This window comes from Cyclopterus lumpus, chromosome 19 (genome assembly GCF_009769545.1).
Source record: "Cyclopterus lumpus isolate fCycLum1 chromosome 19, fCycLum1.pri, whole genome shotgun sequence".
Lineage (NCBI taxonomy): Eukaryota > Metazoa > Chordata > Actinopteri > Perciformes > Cyclopteridae > Cyclopterus > Cyclopterus lumpus.
In genome coordinates this window covers 12,582,710-12,598,567 of record NC_046984.1, presented here as the reverse complement: position 1 = coordinate 12,598,567, position 15,858 = coordinate 12,582,710, and the positions used below count along the sequence as shown (strand labels likewise).

The 15,858-nt window shown below is 40.1% G+C and overlaps 1 protein-coding gene across 1 annotated transcript in view; it reads left to right on the top strand.

Moving 5' to 3' along the window:
• The window catches only part of LOC117748807 (testican-2-like), a 36,066-nt gene that overhangs the window by 16,862 nt on the left and 3,346 nt on the right, over positions 1 to 15,858 (top strand). Inside the window, exons 2-8 of the mRNA XM_034558893.1 lie at positions 561 to 569; positions 2,531 to 2,576; positions 8,570 to 8,684; positions 11,906 to 12,014; positions 12,522 to 12,636; positions 13,243 to 13,362; positions 13,478 to 13,696. Coding sequence (XP_034414784.1) covers positions 561 to 569; positions 2,531 to 2,576; positions 8,570 to 8,684; positions 11,906 to 12,014; positions 12,522 to 12,636; positions 13,243 to 13,362; positions 13,478 to 13,696 — 733 coding nt within the window. The remainder of the gene's footprint in view (positions 1 to 560; positions 570 to 2,530; positions 2,577 to 8,569; positions 8,685 to 11,905; positions 12,015 to 12,521; positions 12,637 to 13,242; positions 13,363 to 13,477; positions 13,697 to 15,858) is intronic.

Genomic DNA, 15,858 nt, shown 5'->3' with positions numbered 1-15,858 from the left:
TTAACTCAAGGTTATACTTTACAGGAGCTATATCTGTCTGTGTTGTCAATGGTACGCTTAGTAAATGCACTTTATGCGTCTGCTGCAAACCATTACAAAAAAACATGTAAATCACATCTGCCGGTTGACTTTGAAGATTCCCAACCATTTGCCTGTATTTTACCAAGGCGAAGGCGGTATGTCATGGCTTATCCACAACTTCTGAGCTGGCAGGAGGCTGGCGTTTGGCAGTTGCTTGTAAACACAGCACAGAATGAGCCCTTAGCGATCGGGACTCCTGCCAGCTCATGGAAGTGGCAGCGGATCATCCTCGCTTAATAGTCTCTCATAATCCTCTGTGAATGTCTTATGTTGTCCCCCGAGAGGAGCGAGACTAAGGCATGTATTTGCAATCAGCGTGCATTAAGGGCTGACAGTTTAACTGCTGCCATAACTGTAATAAACCAACCCACTGTTTGCAAGCTGAATGGAAGCAAATTGAGAACTTGTGAGTGTTTTTTTTCCTTCTCTGACAATGACTCTCTTTCTTTCTCCCCCACTGCTGCTCGTCATTGCCACAGGAAGTCGAGGTTAGTGTCTCTTTTGTTAATGTGTACAGTGGCTTTGTCTGTGTCAGTTTTGACGACTCTTTTTGGCTGTACTGTAGGTGCCACCATGGCTAAAGCACAACAAATACATATAATGCACAAAGACAAAGAATGTTGGAGACAATAACATGTGAAAATGTGAAAATGTGTAAATAACATCAAGAGCCAAATGCAAACTATGTTTCATAAATGAAAATGTTTTTTTGTTTTTTTACACTCGCTGATATCAAATTCACTTCAGTTAAAACACAAACATATCCATTTAACTACTCACCCTGTGCACAGTATTTAAAATGCCGTCGGCTAAACTTGTTCAGCTTGACTTGAGAGTTCAGTCTTCGTGTCCCCTGGGTGGAATAAGACGGAGCTAAAGTGAACAGACCTGATCCTCTGGGTCCTCTCTGGGGCTCGTGTAGTAACCGCTTTATAGTTGATCCTCGCTGTCCTGACACGCTGAGAGAAAATGGGCAGCAGGGGGACAGTGAATGTGTATCATCGCTCCAGGGCAACCCCCTGGACACAATCTAAAAGCCAGAGTTAGTTTGCAAATATTCCCTTTGCAACAGTGATGAAGCTAAGAGAGTCCAGGTCTTTTTATATTATGCTGTAAGTCTTTTGCAGTTTACTTAATGTTAGAGATCTACAACTGCAACCATAATAACTCTAATATAACACTTAAATAACCTGTCTGACATGTTGGGAAATATGCTTACTCATTTGCTTGCTGAGCTTTAAATGAGAAGATCAATATCACTCTTGCTTGTATGCTAACTAGGACTCTGCTTAGCTTAGCTTAGCATAACAACTGGAAACAGGGGGAAACAGTTAGTCTGGCTCTCTACAAATGGAACTAAATCCATTTTTGCAGGTCTAAATCTCATCAATGTACACCTTATATTTATTTATTCTGTCATTTTAATCTGTTTCATAACCAAAGTGTAAAACGGATGTTTGGACAGAGCCAGGTTAGCTGTTTCCCCCTGTTTCCAGTCTTTGTGCTAAGCTAAATTCATTGCCTGCTGTTTCCAGCGACACATTTAGCACACAGACATGAGAGTGGTATCAATGTTCTCATTTAACTCTGGACAAGAAAACATTTGACAGTGATAGTATATTACAACCAAATGTAATGGATGAAGAAGCAATCCCAAACTTGGAAGCCTAGAGCCTAGTGATGAAATGTCGTCAGGCGAGTTATTTTCTAAGAAGACACTAAGTCAGCTAGTCTGATCTCCTCAGGACATTCACACAGTACGAAGGCTCCTCGGAGGAAGAATCCCCTCCAGAACAAACCTTTGACGGCGGCACCGTCAGGACGGTCTGGACAAAACAAGGCGACTGCTTTTTAGTTTGTTTTCCAAATCTTAAATCTTAAACAAAGATAAGAGATAAGATAACACTTTAATCATACCCAGGAAGAAAAATTAGGTGATAAAGCGTCTGAAAAAACACAGCAGATGAAGACAGAAAGGACACAGTAGCATTAAAGTAAACGGTAGAATTGCAACATATATCAAAAAATGTATACAAATAAGTACAAGTAAGTAGTTATGTATGCTATTATTCTGGCAAACTTCTTCTGTTTGTAGTTCTTATTATTTAATTTAACTCAAAGATGGAAATAAAGATTAATCAGTCAAGCACACATACAGAATATGTGGTGAATCTTAATTTATTTAATATAATTCAACATTGGATTTAGAAAAAACTCCTTCATGTTTTGCATATTAGGAAAATGTCCCATTTTAAACCCATCTATTCAACAAAAGAGCTGAATGTATTTGTATTGCTAAAATCACAGTCATTCATCGTTTCTTTAAGCTTCCTTCATTATTTACGTTTTCTGAATTCCTATTAAGAATGAGTGTGAAAGCATATTTCCTCTAGTCTGTTGTCAAAAATGAAATATTCAATCCATGAATGCAAATCCATTTTCTTTCCAGGATGACTACATCAAAAACATTGAGGAGAACACGGGCTCTGATGAAAGTAAGTCTGATTTTCTCTGATTAGAAAAGATTTTCTGTGCACACATGAGAATGGCTTTGTGGTTTAATTTGAAGTTTAATGGTTTTTCCACTGAGCGCCTGAGTGTATGTGGTACTATATGCAGAGACGGTTTGCAAAGACGTTTAATATTTAAATGGCTTTACTTAAATGGCCAGTTCTACTTCAAAGAAGAAGAAAAAACGTCTGTGTTTCGGATTCTACCAGCATTCTGTAATTAATGCTAATTGCTGTCTATCTGCTGTACACAATGAAAAAGTGCAACGTACAGTATAGAAGTGATGGCTTTTCTTAATTGCAGCAGCTGTATAAGGTCATCCAGCGTGTGGGGAGCGCTAGTTGGGAGCGTCAGAGCTTGTGGAGGATGAGCGCCTGTTGTGATTCAGGAGAGGAAAGTCTGAGCCTGCAGTCGGATCCATTACTTTCAAAAGCCTGCTATAATTGCTTTTGTTGCTGAGGGCTCAACTCCAAACACCCACCTGGCTCCATTTACCTCTAAGGGGTTTCTTGTCAGGGGAAGAAAAAAATATTACTGTTAGAAAATCAGCCGTGGAAGAGGAAGGGGACTACAAAAAAAAAAAGGTAAAATGGCTTCTTTTTAAAAATATTTATAGGCCTAATGATATTATAATGATATAAAAAAAAGCATTAAGAGAGTGCAAATGCAAATCTTTTAAATTTGGGGAGAACAAATCACAGTATTGAGCATAGCGTTTAAAACAATCAACACTGTCTTTTGTAAAAAGTGTAAAATTCCCCAGTTGAAACGTGACTGCTGTGTCTTCACAAACTGAGTTTGATAGCCCAACTGTGGTTTAAAGCTTGTAGAGATCATCTAACTTCCACTTGAGGACATTGTAAATAAAGGGGTTGAACTGATGTCTGGAGAAGATCTATATTTTTTCTTGTAGTGAAGGAGGACTCTTCGAGTGAGGCACAGCTTGGCTGTTCCTCTCAGCTCTATGCGGCGTCTTAGCATCTTTCAGCTCATTTGTTTTGATTCCCTCTCTCCGCTCACGTCTAGTCTTCAGAGAAAAAAGCTCTTCAAACTCGCTGTACGCCACCTGTCCAGCATCGAACAGCGGGCGGTCAAAGTATAGAAATAGCCGGTGAATATTGTAGGATTGGACATGAAATGCATCACATGGTCAAAACCACGATTCCAAATTAGTTATAATGTTGCTACATAACTGATGCGTCTGTAAATAAGCAATTAATTGCTCGCATGTAAAAGCATGTGATTTAATATCTGGCACACTGAAGAGAAATATTTAGCACCTGTTAATTCAATCAATAGACAAATATAGGTACACAATTTAATCACCTAAAGCTATGGATAATAGTCTTGGATAAAAGTAAGAATATCACAAGTTCAATTGCCAATAGTGTAGGAAAATGAATGAATTATGAGAAGACAATTAATTCAGCATTTTGTTAAAAATATGACTTGTGTGTGATATATGATAATCATAAATGCAAGTAGTGTGTAATATATATAAACGCACACTGCCTCACTTAAGACATTGAATAGTTTTGGAAATTTGCCTCAAAAGAGAACAATGTGAGAAGCAGCAGCTCCAGACGTTTTCCCAGCATCTGTTCTGACAACAGGGAGAATAACTAATGCGGTCTCAAGAAAACGCCTCGCTTGCTGTAGTGTGGGTGTTCATTTGAATACCATTGATTTCATCCTCGTCCCAACCCCCACTGGGGCTAATTCTGCACAGTTAATTGATCAGGGGCCTCTTTATTGCTAATTCAACTGGACAGCAGAAAATAGACAAGGTGTACCTGCTAGCCCCGGGTAGAACAAAAGACCTAACATGAGACCTTCAGACTCCTCTGGTTCTTTTGTAATGTGAGCCGATTGAGACGTCAACTCGGCTCTGCTGAGGTTTTATGGGGCCATTACAAAAACAATAAGGTGCCCACTGCTCTGATTTAACAGAGGGGTTGCCATATTTGACTTTGACATCCTCTATTTTTGCCGATAAGTTAAACTTCTCTAATGCCAAACTGAAAAAAATACTTTCACTGTGATTACGCTTCCATTTGTACAACTTTGGGAATGTATTCAGACATAATGTGTAATGAAGAGGTGCTGCATCCTTTTTTATGATGAGTAAATAATGTCGTAGCTCCATTGGAGTTGAATAAAAGCTGCAGGTTAACACAGCGAGCAGCAATTAAATCAAAAGGTATTCGAGCGTCTTCTAAGATGACAGTAATTGCAAATCCAGTTGAAACTAATTTTCTTAAAACCTATCTCTCATGCTTTCAATATTCATCAGCACTAAATCTTTTAGGTTTCAGATGTGAGCTACTATTCTTTTGGGGCTCTTCTTTTCTTTCTTTTATTTAGCCACAACCAGTGCTTTACTACATGTCAATGTAAAACTAATTATGGATTTAGGATCCTGTCCAACTGCAACGTTCAGTAGAGAACTCACAGACAACCGGGAGAAAGCTGATCATGGATGAGAACGCAGTCGTGTTATGTCATGTTTTTTGATGGCAGTGTAATAATAATAATAATAATAATAATAATAATAATCTCAGAGAGATTGGAAACAGGCTCATAGCAGTTTCATCTCTTTTGTTGACATGATTACAGGCGGATTCAAAACCCATAATGGCCCTCACACGTCCCGACCCTGCCCTGAATTGCCAATACAGCATGATGTAAACAACCAGCAGAGCAGGCGAGGTGGAAAACACACTTGAGCTTTAATGCAAATTAAATCTTGTGCGTGGATTTCATCTTCAGCATGTAGGAGTTGTATAAGAATACTGTGTGAGGGACGTGTTTGGTCTTAAGCTGTTGCTTGGAGGCAGAAATACTGAACATGGGAGCAATGAGAGAGGTACACATCACCATCTGAAACTATACTGAAAACACCAAGCTTTGTTTCCATGGGAACATACAGTAAAGTAATTAAAAGGTATATTTTAAAGTGAATATCTTAGCTGGAGATTCACATCCAACAACTCGAACACATGGCTGTTTATAAAGTGCTCAGTATTTCAATAAAAAATGTTTTTCTTGGATTAAAGGTTGTTTACTTTAAAGTAGCTGTAATCAACTTTTTATGTATATAAAAATTGACCAAATGAGTATGTAATGTGAAAGGAGGGGCTCGTAGTGGAAGACCCCCATGGCTCTACAGAGCATTTTGGCTTCTTGTTTTTGTTTTCCAACACGCAACGTTGCTGTTTTAATTCACTCTCACTACTCTAGTCAGCGTTGTTTTCGGCCGTAAACAGGCAGCGGTATTTAGTGAGAATGCTCTGAAGGCACAAAACAGCTGACTGACACAGCTGGAGAGACGCATATTTCCCTCAGGAGTTGGTGGAGACCAAAAACAGATGACGGGAGAATGAATATTGGACTTGTATTCACCAGATGGCCAGAAACACGACTCCAAATGAATGATAATTGCGAGACAATGCTAATGTTGCTCTGTGTTGATCTGTTGCTGTGTGAGTGACCATTATTTGCTAAGTTCGCCACCGTATCTTAAAACTTAAAACTAATTTCAGTTATTGTACAAAAAGCATTTACCACCACTAGTTCAATACATTTCATCCACTCTTCACTAAATATAAACTGAGAAAACAGTAGTTGTTTTTGTTTATTCCCCGCTCTGCAGCACACTGTTATTGTTTTAGATGTTGTGTTGTTGAAACCAAATGTCGATGATTTTATTTATAGGTTCAGTGTCCAGCTGCAGCTATTAAATTAAATTAAATCAGCCTAAGAGATTTTGTTCTCAGAGGATATATTCTCCTAAAAACCAGGGCTGCCAGTGGACAATATGCTATATCTATATTCATACTTGGCCCTGGTATTTCTGGACATCATATGCATAGTGTTTTGTCTCGCAGAATGAGTATATTGTATCCAGATACACATCCACATTTTTAATTATCAAAGTAACTCATGACTAGGATTGTAGAGCCTTCGTGCCTTCGTGCTTTCTAGTTTTATTTTCTTCTTCTTCTTTATATATTCAGACTGCGCAGTGCACGGCCCTGTGGTGTATGTGTGAGTGGACGGCAGGTACAGTCACTGTAAAATGGCACAGAAGAAAGTGGTTATAGTTAAAGGTATATTACACCACTAAAAAAAGAACACTCAGTGTGGTTCCCTGCCCACATAAAGGTTTACGGTCCATGACTGAAACCGTTATTAACTAAATGAAATGTTAAGCCTTGTGCTCTGAAACCACCAACAAAATACACGCTGGCAGTATCTGTAAAATAAGCCAGAAGAAAGCTGAGAGGTGTGATTTGATGTGAGATGTGAAAATATAAGATGTCTTTGCTCTCTTTTGTTTTAAAGAAATAGTCAAAATGAGATGTGTGGTGACAGTTTGGGTTGATTCTTGGGAGGTTTAAAGTTTGAATGATTTTCATATATAAGGTATGATGAAGTAGTATGACTGCTAAAAAGAGTGTGTTTGACCACTTATTATTCTGTATGTGACAAAAATGTCTTTTTTTCTTCTTCTTTTTTTGCATAGTAGAATGCAACAATAATTAGATTTTTCTCGCCAATGTTTGTGTTTAGTGCTGATGAGTGCAAATGAGTGATACGTAACTTAGAACCTTGTCCGTATGAAGCTATGAGATATCCTGCTATCCTAAAAACAACAACCGGAGCCAACACCTCCATAATGAAAATTGCATTTTTTGTACAAAAACTGGTGGATCACAAGCTAGGAAGCTCGGAAGTGGTGCCGCTCTTAATGAACTCCAGTCACCAGCTCACTCTCACACCTGTTCTGATAGAGCAAACACACCACAGGCACACAGCTTCCCATCAGTATTTTTGGATCCCTTCGGCGTTGTCGTGTTATACACTGTTCCCTTGTACCTCCCATGCTGTAGCATCAAACTACCACCTAGTCTTAGGATTTGCAGGAATCTGGCTGGCAGCCTCTCAGTCTGTTGACCGTGTTGACTGCAAAGCAGCTGCTCAAAGCTGACTCAGGATTTCACAGCTTAAAATTTCTCTCGCCGACCGCCTCTTGCCACTCACTTGTAAATCTATCCGTGTGTTTTCCGAGGCCTCCCCTGCAAGGCAAAAAAAAATTGGCCTGTGAGGGTGGTGACGTACAGTTTGGGATGGTATTGACCAGAGGCTGAGGAAGGTGGAGGACACAATGCTATTTCCATCTCGGACTATCAAGGAGAGGTTGGCGTTGAAGAGTTCAACTCTCCAAAGAGAGAGAGAGAGAGAGAGAGAGAGAGAGAGAGAGAGAGAGGAGGGAAGAGGATAGAATGAAAGGGAACGTGGGAGACAAAGATGGAGTGAGTGAGTGTGTGTGTGTGTGTGTGTGTGTGTGTGTGTGTGTGTGTGTGTGTGTGTGTGTGTGTGTGTGTGTGTGTGTGTGTGCGTGCGTGCGTGTGCGTGTGCGTGTGTGTGTGAGAGAGAGAGTGAGAAGAGGCAAGACAGTGATAACTTGACATGGGGGAAGTGAGATGTGACAAGTCGAGAGAAAGAGATGCTCAATCAGTGCTGTCAGGCTTTCTGGCAATCAGACAGGCGTTGGAGTACTGTTGACGACAGGCTGCCTCGCTAATGACAGCGAGGCGTCCATGTTTTTCAGCACTGCCGGCTATAAAATCAATGGACTCATTTGTGCACGCTGCTAGAATATTTTTCACATTTCGTGTTTTTTAATTTTTTTTATTCATTACATATGCCCGCCCGTGTTGAAAAGAGAGGACGGAAGATCGTTTTCAAATGTGTAAATACATAACTATTTGAATACGTGGCACTTAAAATGTCTGTTTTCGTTTGCTTTCAATCTGTTGAACACATGCTCCTCGTAAAGACGAATAAAACAACAGCCGGAAGCTCTGTATTTCTTCTCACCAGGAGGTGGCAAAAATAGAGAATTTAAGCAAAACACCTCAGCGGTGATTGACACCTCTAGTGATTTGCAGTGTTGTTGTTTGTGTGCTTGCAGCCGTGGACACCACCAAGGACCCGTGCCAGAATGTGAAGTGCAGCCGCCATAAGGTGTGCGTCGCCCAGGGCTACCAGAGGGCCATGTGTGTCAATCGCAAGAAACTGGAGCACAGGTAGGTTGAGTCCTCAACTCAGAGGGTGGGATGTCACATCAAAATAATATATTGCAGTGGTACGTTCAGTGGTAATTTATGTCATAATAAATTCTTCAGCAGTGATTCAACTTCAAACTTAGTTGCTTGTAAGATTCAAATCTTTACGGCTATTATTCATCCTTACATGACTACACTTGAAATCATAAGTCATGTCTAGACACAATGAAAGAGATGCTAGTTTAATGGGCAACACCTAATGTCAAGGGTACATACTTTGGGATTGATTAATGCCTAATAGATGACTCATCATGATCTAATCTAATGCATGATGTATAATGAACTCCCGATAGTGGCTTTAATTAATATGAAGACACTATTAATTAGGTTAATTACTTAAAAGTACACGGATCATCAGTTTGTGAACCCATACATTTATTTAAGACTAAAGTTAACACGTCATCAAATCAGATGAAAGTGTCTTCTCAGCTTCATGGATGTGATAATCCTCAACACCAGATTATTATGTGTGTGCAACACGTAAAGCATGAAACTGGCTGATCAGCAACACTATACTGTTTTTTTCTGTGCAACCCAATTATCCTCTGCATTTGGTCTCGCTTCATGCATTCATAACAGTGTTTTTAAAATCTGACCAATCCTGAACAACCATGGCTTACATTGTGTCCATGGCTTATGATATGAACTGTAAATACAAGCAGCTGAGAGGGGAAAAAACATTCATATCAGCCTTCTGGTTGAAATATGGAGAAGTTCGGACAGCTACGATATCTCCCATTTGACAAATAACAACTGCAAAAGTGTCAACAAACTGTTGCCAAATCACCCTTGTAGTTTAGATAAATATAATCTGATATTAACACAAAAGGTGCAGCTAATAACAAGGAGCCTGATTTACATACATTACTGACATACTTGGTTTGTATCTAGTCTAACTTGTTAACAAACTGCTGCAGTTATGTAACATATATCAAATAGTCATTTGGTCAAGTGCAGCCGAGAAACATAAAAATAAAACGTGCAAATTGCACAGAACAGAGCAGCCAGATTAGTTCTTCAATGTTGATTGATGTATACACATTTGTCATGGCTAACTGTAAAATCTAGTCTTCTGTGATTAATGCAAATTTTCCATTTGAAATGCCACACCAAACTTCTTTTGTGATAAACTGGTTTATATGAACACTGGTCTTCAGGTGGCACCGAATCCACAAATACATTGTATGATGAGAACCGTTCTTTCTTGAGCTTCTGCTTGTAATATTCTAATTGTGTCATTTAAGTTGTGAGAAGATGTTTTCAGCCAAAAAAGTTCAAAATCCACTGGAGGCTATATGTTGCCTAGCGTCAAAGAGCAGACAGACACAGTTAGTGGCCAGCAGATAAAGAGCCTGACAGTTCCCTCAGAAGTTAGACCACAAACAGAGCTAAAGTTCTGGTGCTCTTCGGTGGCATTTATATGTTATGATGTATGACGTTTTAACACAGTGTCGGAGCCCATGTTAATTGTTAAGAGTTGATAAAAATCGTAGCATGACAATGGCGTGCAAAAAACGCACAAAAGGAAACTAAATGTGCGAGGTGGCGTCACTCTTATCGTCCGTCACTAAGCAACCGTGTTCTTACATCTCAAACCTCTTGATCATGGAGTACACTGTGTGCCCGACCCCCAGAAAGAATACTTTACTGAACTTCCCATGTTGATAAGAGGGCAGCTCTAGAGGAGGTGGTTTGAGTTGAACCATGACAGCTAAAGCAAATAGTCACTTCAACACTGTGGTCATTTAATACAAAGTAAAGCTCCTCCGTTCACAACGACCCTTTAGTTTTCTGTGTGAAGCTCACTAAAAAGCATTTATTTAGTCCTTCACCCATTTATTCCACTTTGACTGGAAAACAAATGAGCAGAGTTGCAGTCTGAAAAGAATTAATGAAGTGAATTATTACTACCTTCAAAGTCTATCTGCTGCAACAGGCGCTTATCTTTTTCAATAAAGTGCTTCATTTACAGAGTCCCTCCAGAGATGAGAGGGGCTGTGTCGAATAATGGGTAATAAGCATGAACGCAACCACGCTAAACCATCCCGGCATCATTAAGTAGCAGCCTCAGAAGTCAATCAGAGGAGAGCAAGCCAGTGGGATTTTACGAAACAGTGCTTTCAAATATTAACAGGCAAATGCAGACAATTCTGTTTTTGTTTACCAGAAATCGAAGATATCAGCCTCTCGGGTTTTCTGTTGCCATCCCACCACAGTAAAAGTGATTGGAACATTTACTTAATCAACAGCGACATGTCTTCCCCATTAAGTGGCCCGTTAAATTTATGTTGCAGATCATTTTGTCCAAATCAACTCAACAACAATAAGTGTAATCAAACTCGTGCAAGATGTCATCAGAAGATTGCAAGTGCATCGCTCTCAAACAAGCAGCTAGATGTGCTCCAGTGCAAGTTTTCTGTTTGTTTTTTTAAAGAAATTAGAGATATTTGAGTTTCTTAGCTGGGCAGTGACTCAGCTCTCCTGGAGTCTGTCTGCATGTCTTTGGCCCACTGTGGAATTCAGACAGGCATTATCTGATGCTCTGGAAAATCCTCAGACCGCTCTGTCAACTGTTTCCTCTGTACTAAAGAAATAGTCACCATGAAAACTACACTGTGCAGAATCAATGTTTCTGGAAAGAGATACTTTTGAGCTTTTCGCCATACTGGCGCCGTTGATGTAGGAGAGCCGATGTTGGTCAGTCAGACTTTAATATCTCAACAACCATTGGATTGATTGACATGACATTGTGTCCAAGAGTCATGGTCCCCAGAGGATGAATCCTCTTAACTTTGATGATCACCTGACTTTTTCTCTCTCAACAATTAGTGAAATGTCTTCACAACTATTGGATGGATTGCCACCAAATTCATCCACATCTCCTTGACAATTGATTGTAATAATTTAGATTTCCTTTCGTCGTCATCAGGTTAAAACTTTTACTTAATAATTGATGGACAAATTACCGCACAACTGATGACATATACATCAGCCTGAGCTTTAGTTTGTGTTTGATAATTAACAAATGTTGGCATCCCAATGCGCAGAATTAAGATGGATAAATGGTAAACCCATTCACCTGGCTGAAGACCTGATAAAATAGAACCTGGAAGTAAATGAAATCCTCTGTAATTTGGGAGGACTGACATTTGAACTTTTTCCCTTTTTCCTGTAATTATCAGAGGCAAACAGCCCGAGCAGCTGGAGGCTCATGAAACCGGCTGCAAGCCTTGTCCTGTCGCTGCCTCCTCACCTGTATGCGGCTCTGATGGACACAACTACGCCTCTGAGGTAAGAGAAAATATTCTGCACCAGCATCTCGCTCTAGAAGTACTCTACCTTGTACTTGGCGTACATACAGTATATTTTTGCTTCATCACTGGATTCTTCTAACGATAAAAACCCTGAAAAGAAATTGAAAACACCCGTGTCATCGTTTTAAGTAATGAGAGAAGTCCAGTCAAGAGCTGTTTCCTGCTGCGCTGACATATACATGGACGCAGCAGGGCAGCACAGTTCATCACTGCTGGAGGACAAGTGGGCGGGCTCAACACGGCTGTGTGATTAATGACTGACAGCATTTTTTAGCGGCATCACCGGACACCGACCTCTGCCAGGACTCTTTATTGATTCATGTATAGTTTTTTACCTAATTTCGACCTTGCATTGAAGGCTGGCGGGGAAATGACAGCTCATTCTTGCTGCCTTTTCGAAAGTGCTGTGTCTCATCTGAATGAGAAATCTCTTTTTCCTGCGGTCACCTCCATAAATATTTGAACTGTCTCTTTCTCCTCACAGTGTAAGATGGAGCAGCAGGCCTGCCTCACAGGCAAAGAGCTGAACATCATGTGTGCTGGCTTCTGCCCCTGCGCCACAGCCCCCGTTTCCCTCTCAAATACTGACATCAAACGTGGCAAGTGGCCTTTTCTTTACCTTCTTCTATACGTCTCGATGTTGGCATTCACACCTCCCTTTCTGCACGGCTGTCATCCCTTTTTATGAGTCAAAAAAAGAAGCTGTGATGCTTCGCACGCAGCATGTTGTCAGTAGGAGAGGACTAATCAACTCAGTGTTCCACATTTAGGATCAATACTCACCAATTTCAGAGATTACTGTTAGCCAAATATCCCCCATGTGGTTAAAGTGCTCTTTCAATCCTGTAGTGATTAATTATTTAGAGTGTACATTGCAGCCAAACAGTATTGATTGTCCAAGCTCGTAAATATGCCAATTGATCAAAAGGATGAAATATTACTCCTGTTTTTCATCTGGTGCTTAGCCTTAGACGGAAAGTGGATTCCTATTGGGTAACAGCAATTACAGGCCATGAAAATTAATTAATTAATATTTTCTTTGAGGGGCAGATCATATGCTTGTGAATGACAGCATGCACCTCGACAGCTTTACACATGAGTGAAACCTCCGCCTTTGATTCTGTTCACTGTACATCAGTCAGATTGCTGTTAAGTGCCTGCCAAGGTTTTGAATGCTGGGATTCCCTTTTTGTGTGTTCCCTCAGAGAGCTGCACTGGCCAGGACCTGGCAGACTTGGGAGACCGTCTGAGAGACTGGTTCCAACTCCTTCATGGAAACGCGAAGCAGAATAACTCTGGCAAGCTCAGGGCTGGCACCGCTTCAGGTTAGAAAACTCACAATGAGGTTTTATTCTCAAACGTACAACTCAATCGTCTGTGTAAAGAAGTGTAGTCTAAACAGAAAGAAACTGAAGTGCAATGGAATTTCTTTGCTGACAGTGCTTGACAAGAGCCTCGTGGCCAGCTGCAAGGACTCCATCGGCTGGATGTTCTCAAGGTTGGACACTAACAGTGACCTGTATCTGGACCAGGCTGAGCTGGCTGCTATTAACTTGGACAAGTACGAGGTCTGCATCCGACCCTTCTTCAACTCCTGTGACAGCTACAAGGATGGGAAGGTCTCTACAGCAGAGTGGTGCCTGTGCTTTTGGAGAGAAAGTGAGTGAAGGGCTCTGAACCAGAGATCAGCGTCTATTTTGGGTCAGATCTGTCAATGATAATATAATATCAAGGTTACATCACCAAGTAAAAAGAGGCTATGGCTACCTCTGAGCGGCAAAACAATCCTGCTATGGCTGCTTTGGAAGGGGATCAAAACGGGTATCTTTAAAAACTAATCATCAAACTGTTTGTAGATTGAAATCAGAGAAGTAACAATACTTCTAGAGGAACATTTTGACTTTTTGGGATGTATGCTTAGTCACTTTATATCTGAGAGTTGGATCAGAAGAATCAGAATACCACTCCCATTTGTGTGTTAAGTATCTAGCTAGAACCAGCATGCTATTAGCTTAGCTTAAACTGTGAATAGGGGGAACAGCTAGCTTGACTATGTACAAAGTTCAGAAAACACAGAAACATCATTTTCATTTGTGAACATGATGGGGGCTGGTATATTTTAGGTCCTAGCCAGAATTACTTTCTGGCAAATGGAAAGTCCTTCAGAGAGGTTGCAGGGTTCCTTTGGGCTAAAAAGACTCCTCCATTCTTTTCACGAGTGGTCTCCTTGGTTGCAACAAAGACTTTTTGGTCACAACTCGGCTCTCGTTCCAATACAAACACACAGATCCATCATTGATCTTTGGCCTAAGCGGTTCTGGTACCTGGTACATTTATGAACTATGCTGGAACACAGTGTTCCCTATGGAGTTCATGATTATCACAGAAGTCCAATAACAAAGCGTCACCGTGTTCAGATCAGGCAGACTGTTTACTTCAATCAACCCCCTCCTGGTTTATGTGGCAGTAATAATGTGGGTGTACATTCATAGAGTAACATACATTCATAGAGTATTCAGACCTTCACATTGTGTTATGTTGCAGCCTTAAAAACAAGGATTTTAGAAAATGTTCATTTTTTTAAATGAAAATTATCACATTGACATCTTCGAGATGTTTCAACACCTCGATTGGAGTCCACCTGCGATACATTCAAATGATTGGACATGAAAGGCACAGAGCTGTCTGTATTCAGTCGTTCAACGGAGACAATGTATTTCAGAGATAAAACTAAACCAGCCACCAGTCTGAATACTCAATGGCAATGTGGGTCTGAATACTTCCCGACTGCACTATATCTCATTATTTGATAAAGAAGCTCTAAATGTATTTGTGCAGCATCAGCTTTTACCAATTTACCAATTAATTTTGTTGTATGAATGCACAAGTGCAGATGGTATATGGGGGGGTACCAGGTGCATAGCCTCTACACTACTACTTAATTAGCTTTTTTTGAGGTCATGTAACATCCCCACATCTCATGTTTTAAATGCCCTTGAATATTGAAGAATGGTTTTAAGATCTGGTTCCTGGATAAACTTAAATTGAGAACATATTGTACTGAAAGCAGATTATCCGAGAAATGTCAGAAAGAAATCATATTATTAATCTAAAAAAACACTGGTGTGCTTGAATAATCATTAAGTAATGAAAGCTTGCTTTGAGAGCCATGTTCTTGACATTTTATGTTCGGTTCATGTTGTAAAATGTAATATGATTACGTCTCTGGATGTTACCTTTGCTCTCAGTGCTATTGCAGCTGTACTCATTTTCAACATCTGCACCATTTGACCTTTACTACACAAACACAGGATATTTCTGGCACTAACCTCATTTGCACACCGATTGCTCCATTGATCATTCGACCTGCATGCCATAGATCACGCCGACTCCCTAATCAATTTTTCATTACCAGCCGGTGGTATTTATAAACCATTTAGTGATAATGGTTTTATGATAATGATTTGGAACAGGCCGTCAGACTTCATGTGGAGAAATGATTGCATACTGTTATTTTAACAAATATTGATTATGCTTTGTGAATTAATCTTGAGCAAACACAATATAAATGCTGTGAATACGACAAATACTGGAGATGGTTTATTGCCTTGCGGGTCAATACGGAGTTTCTTTTTCTTCTTTGTTTCTATTCTAGAGCTTCAGCTCATTTCCTTGTCATTCTCAAGCTACATCCATATGTTCTTTCACCCAAGCTCTCGGCGATCGATAAGGCTCGAAGAGATTGAAACGCAAGGCTTCTTAAACAAATCAATACGGGCAAATAAAATTGTGTCTTTATGAGGAGCACGGATTGAGATAAA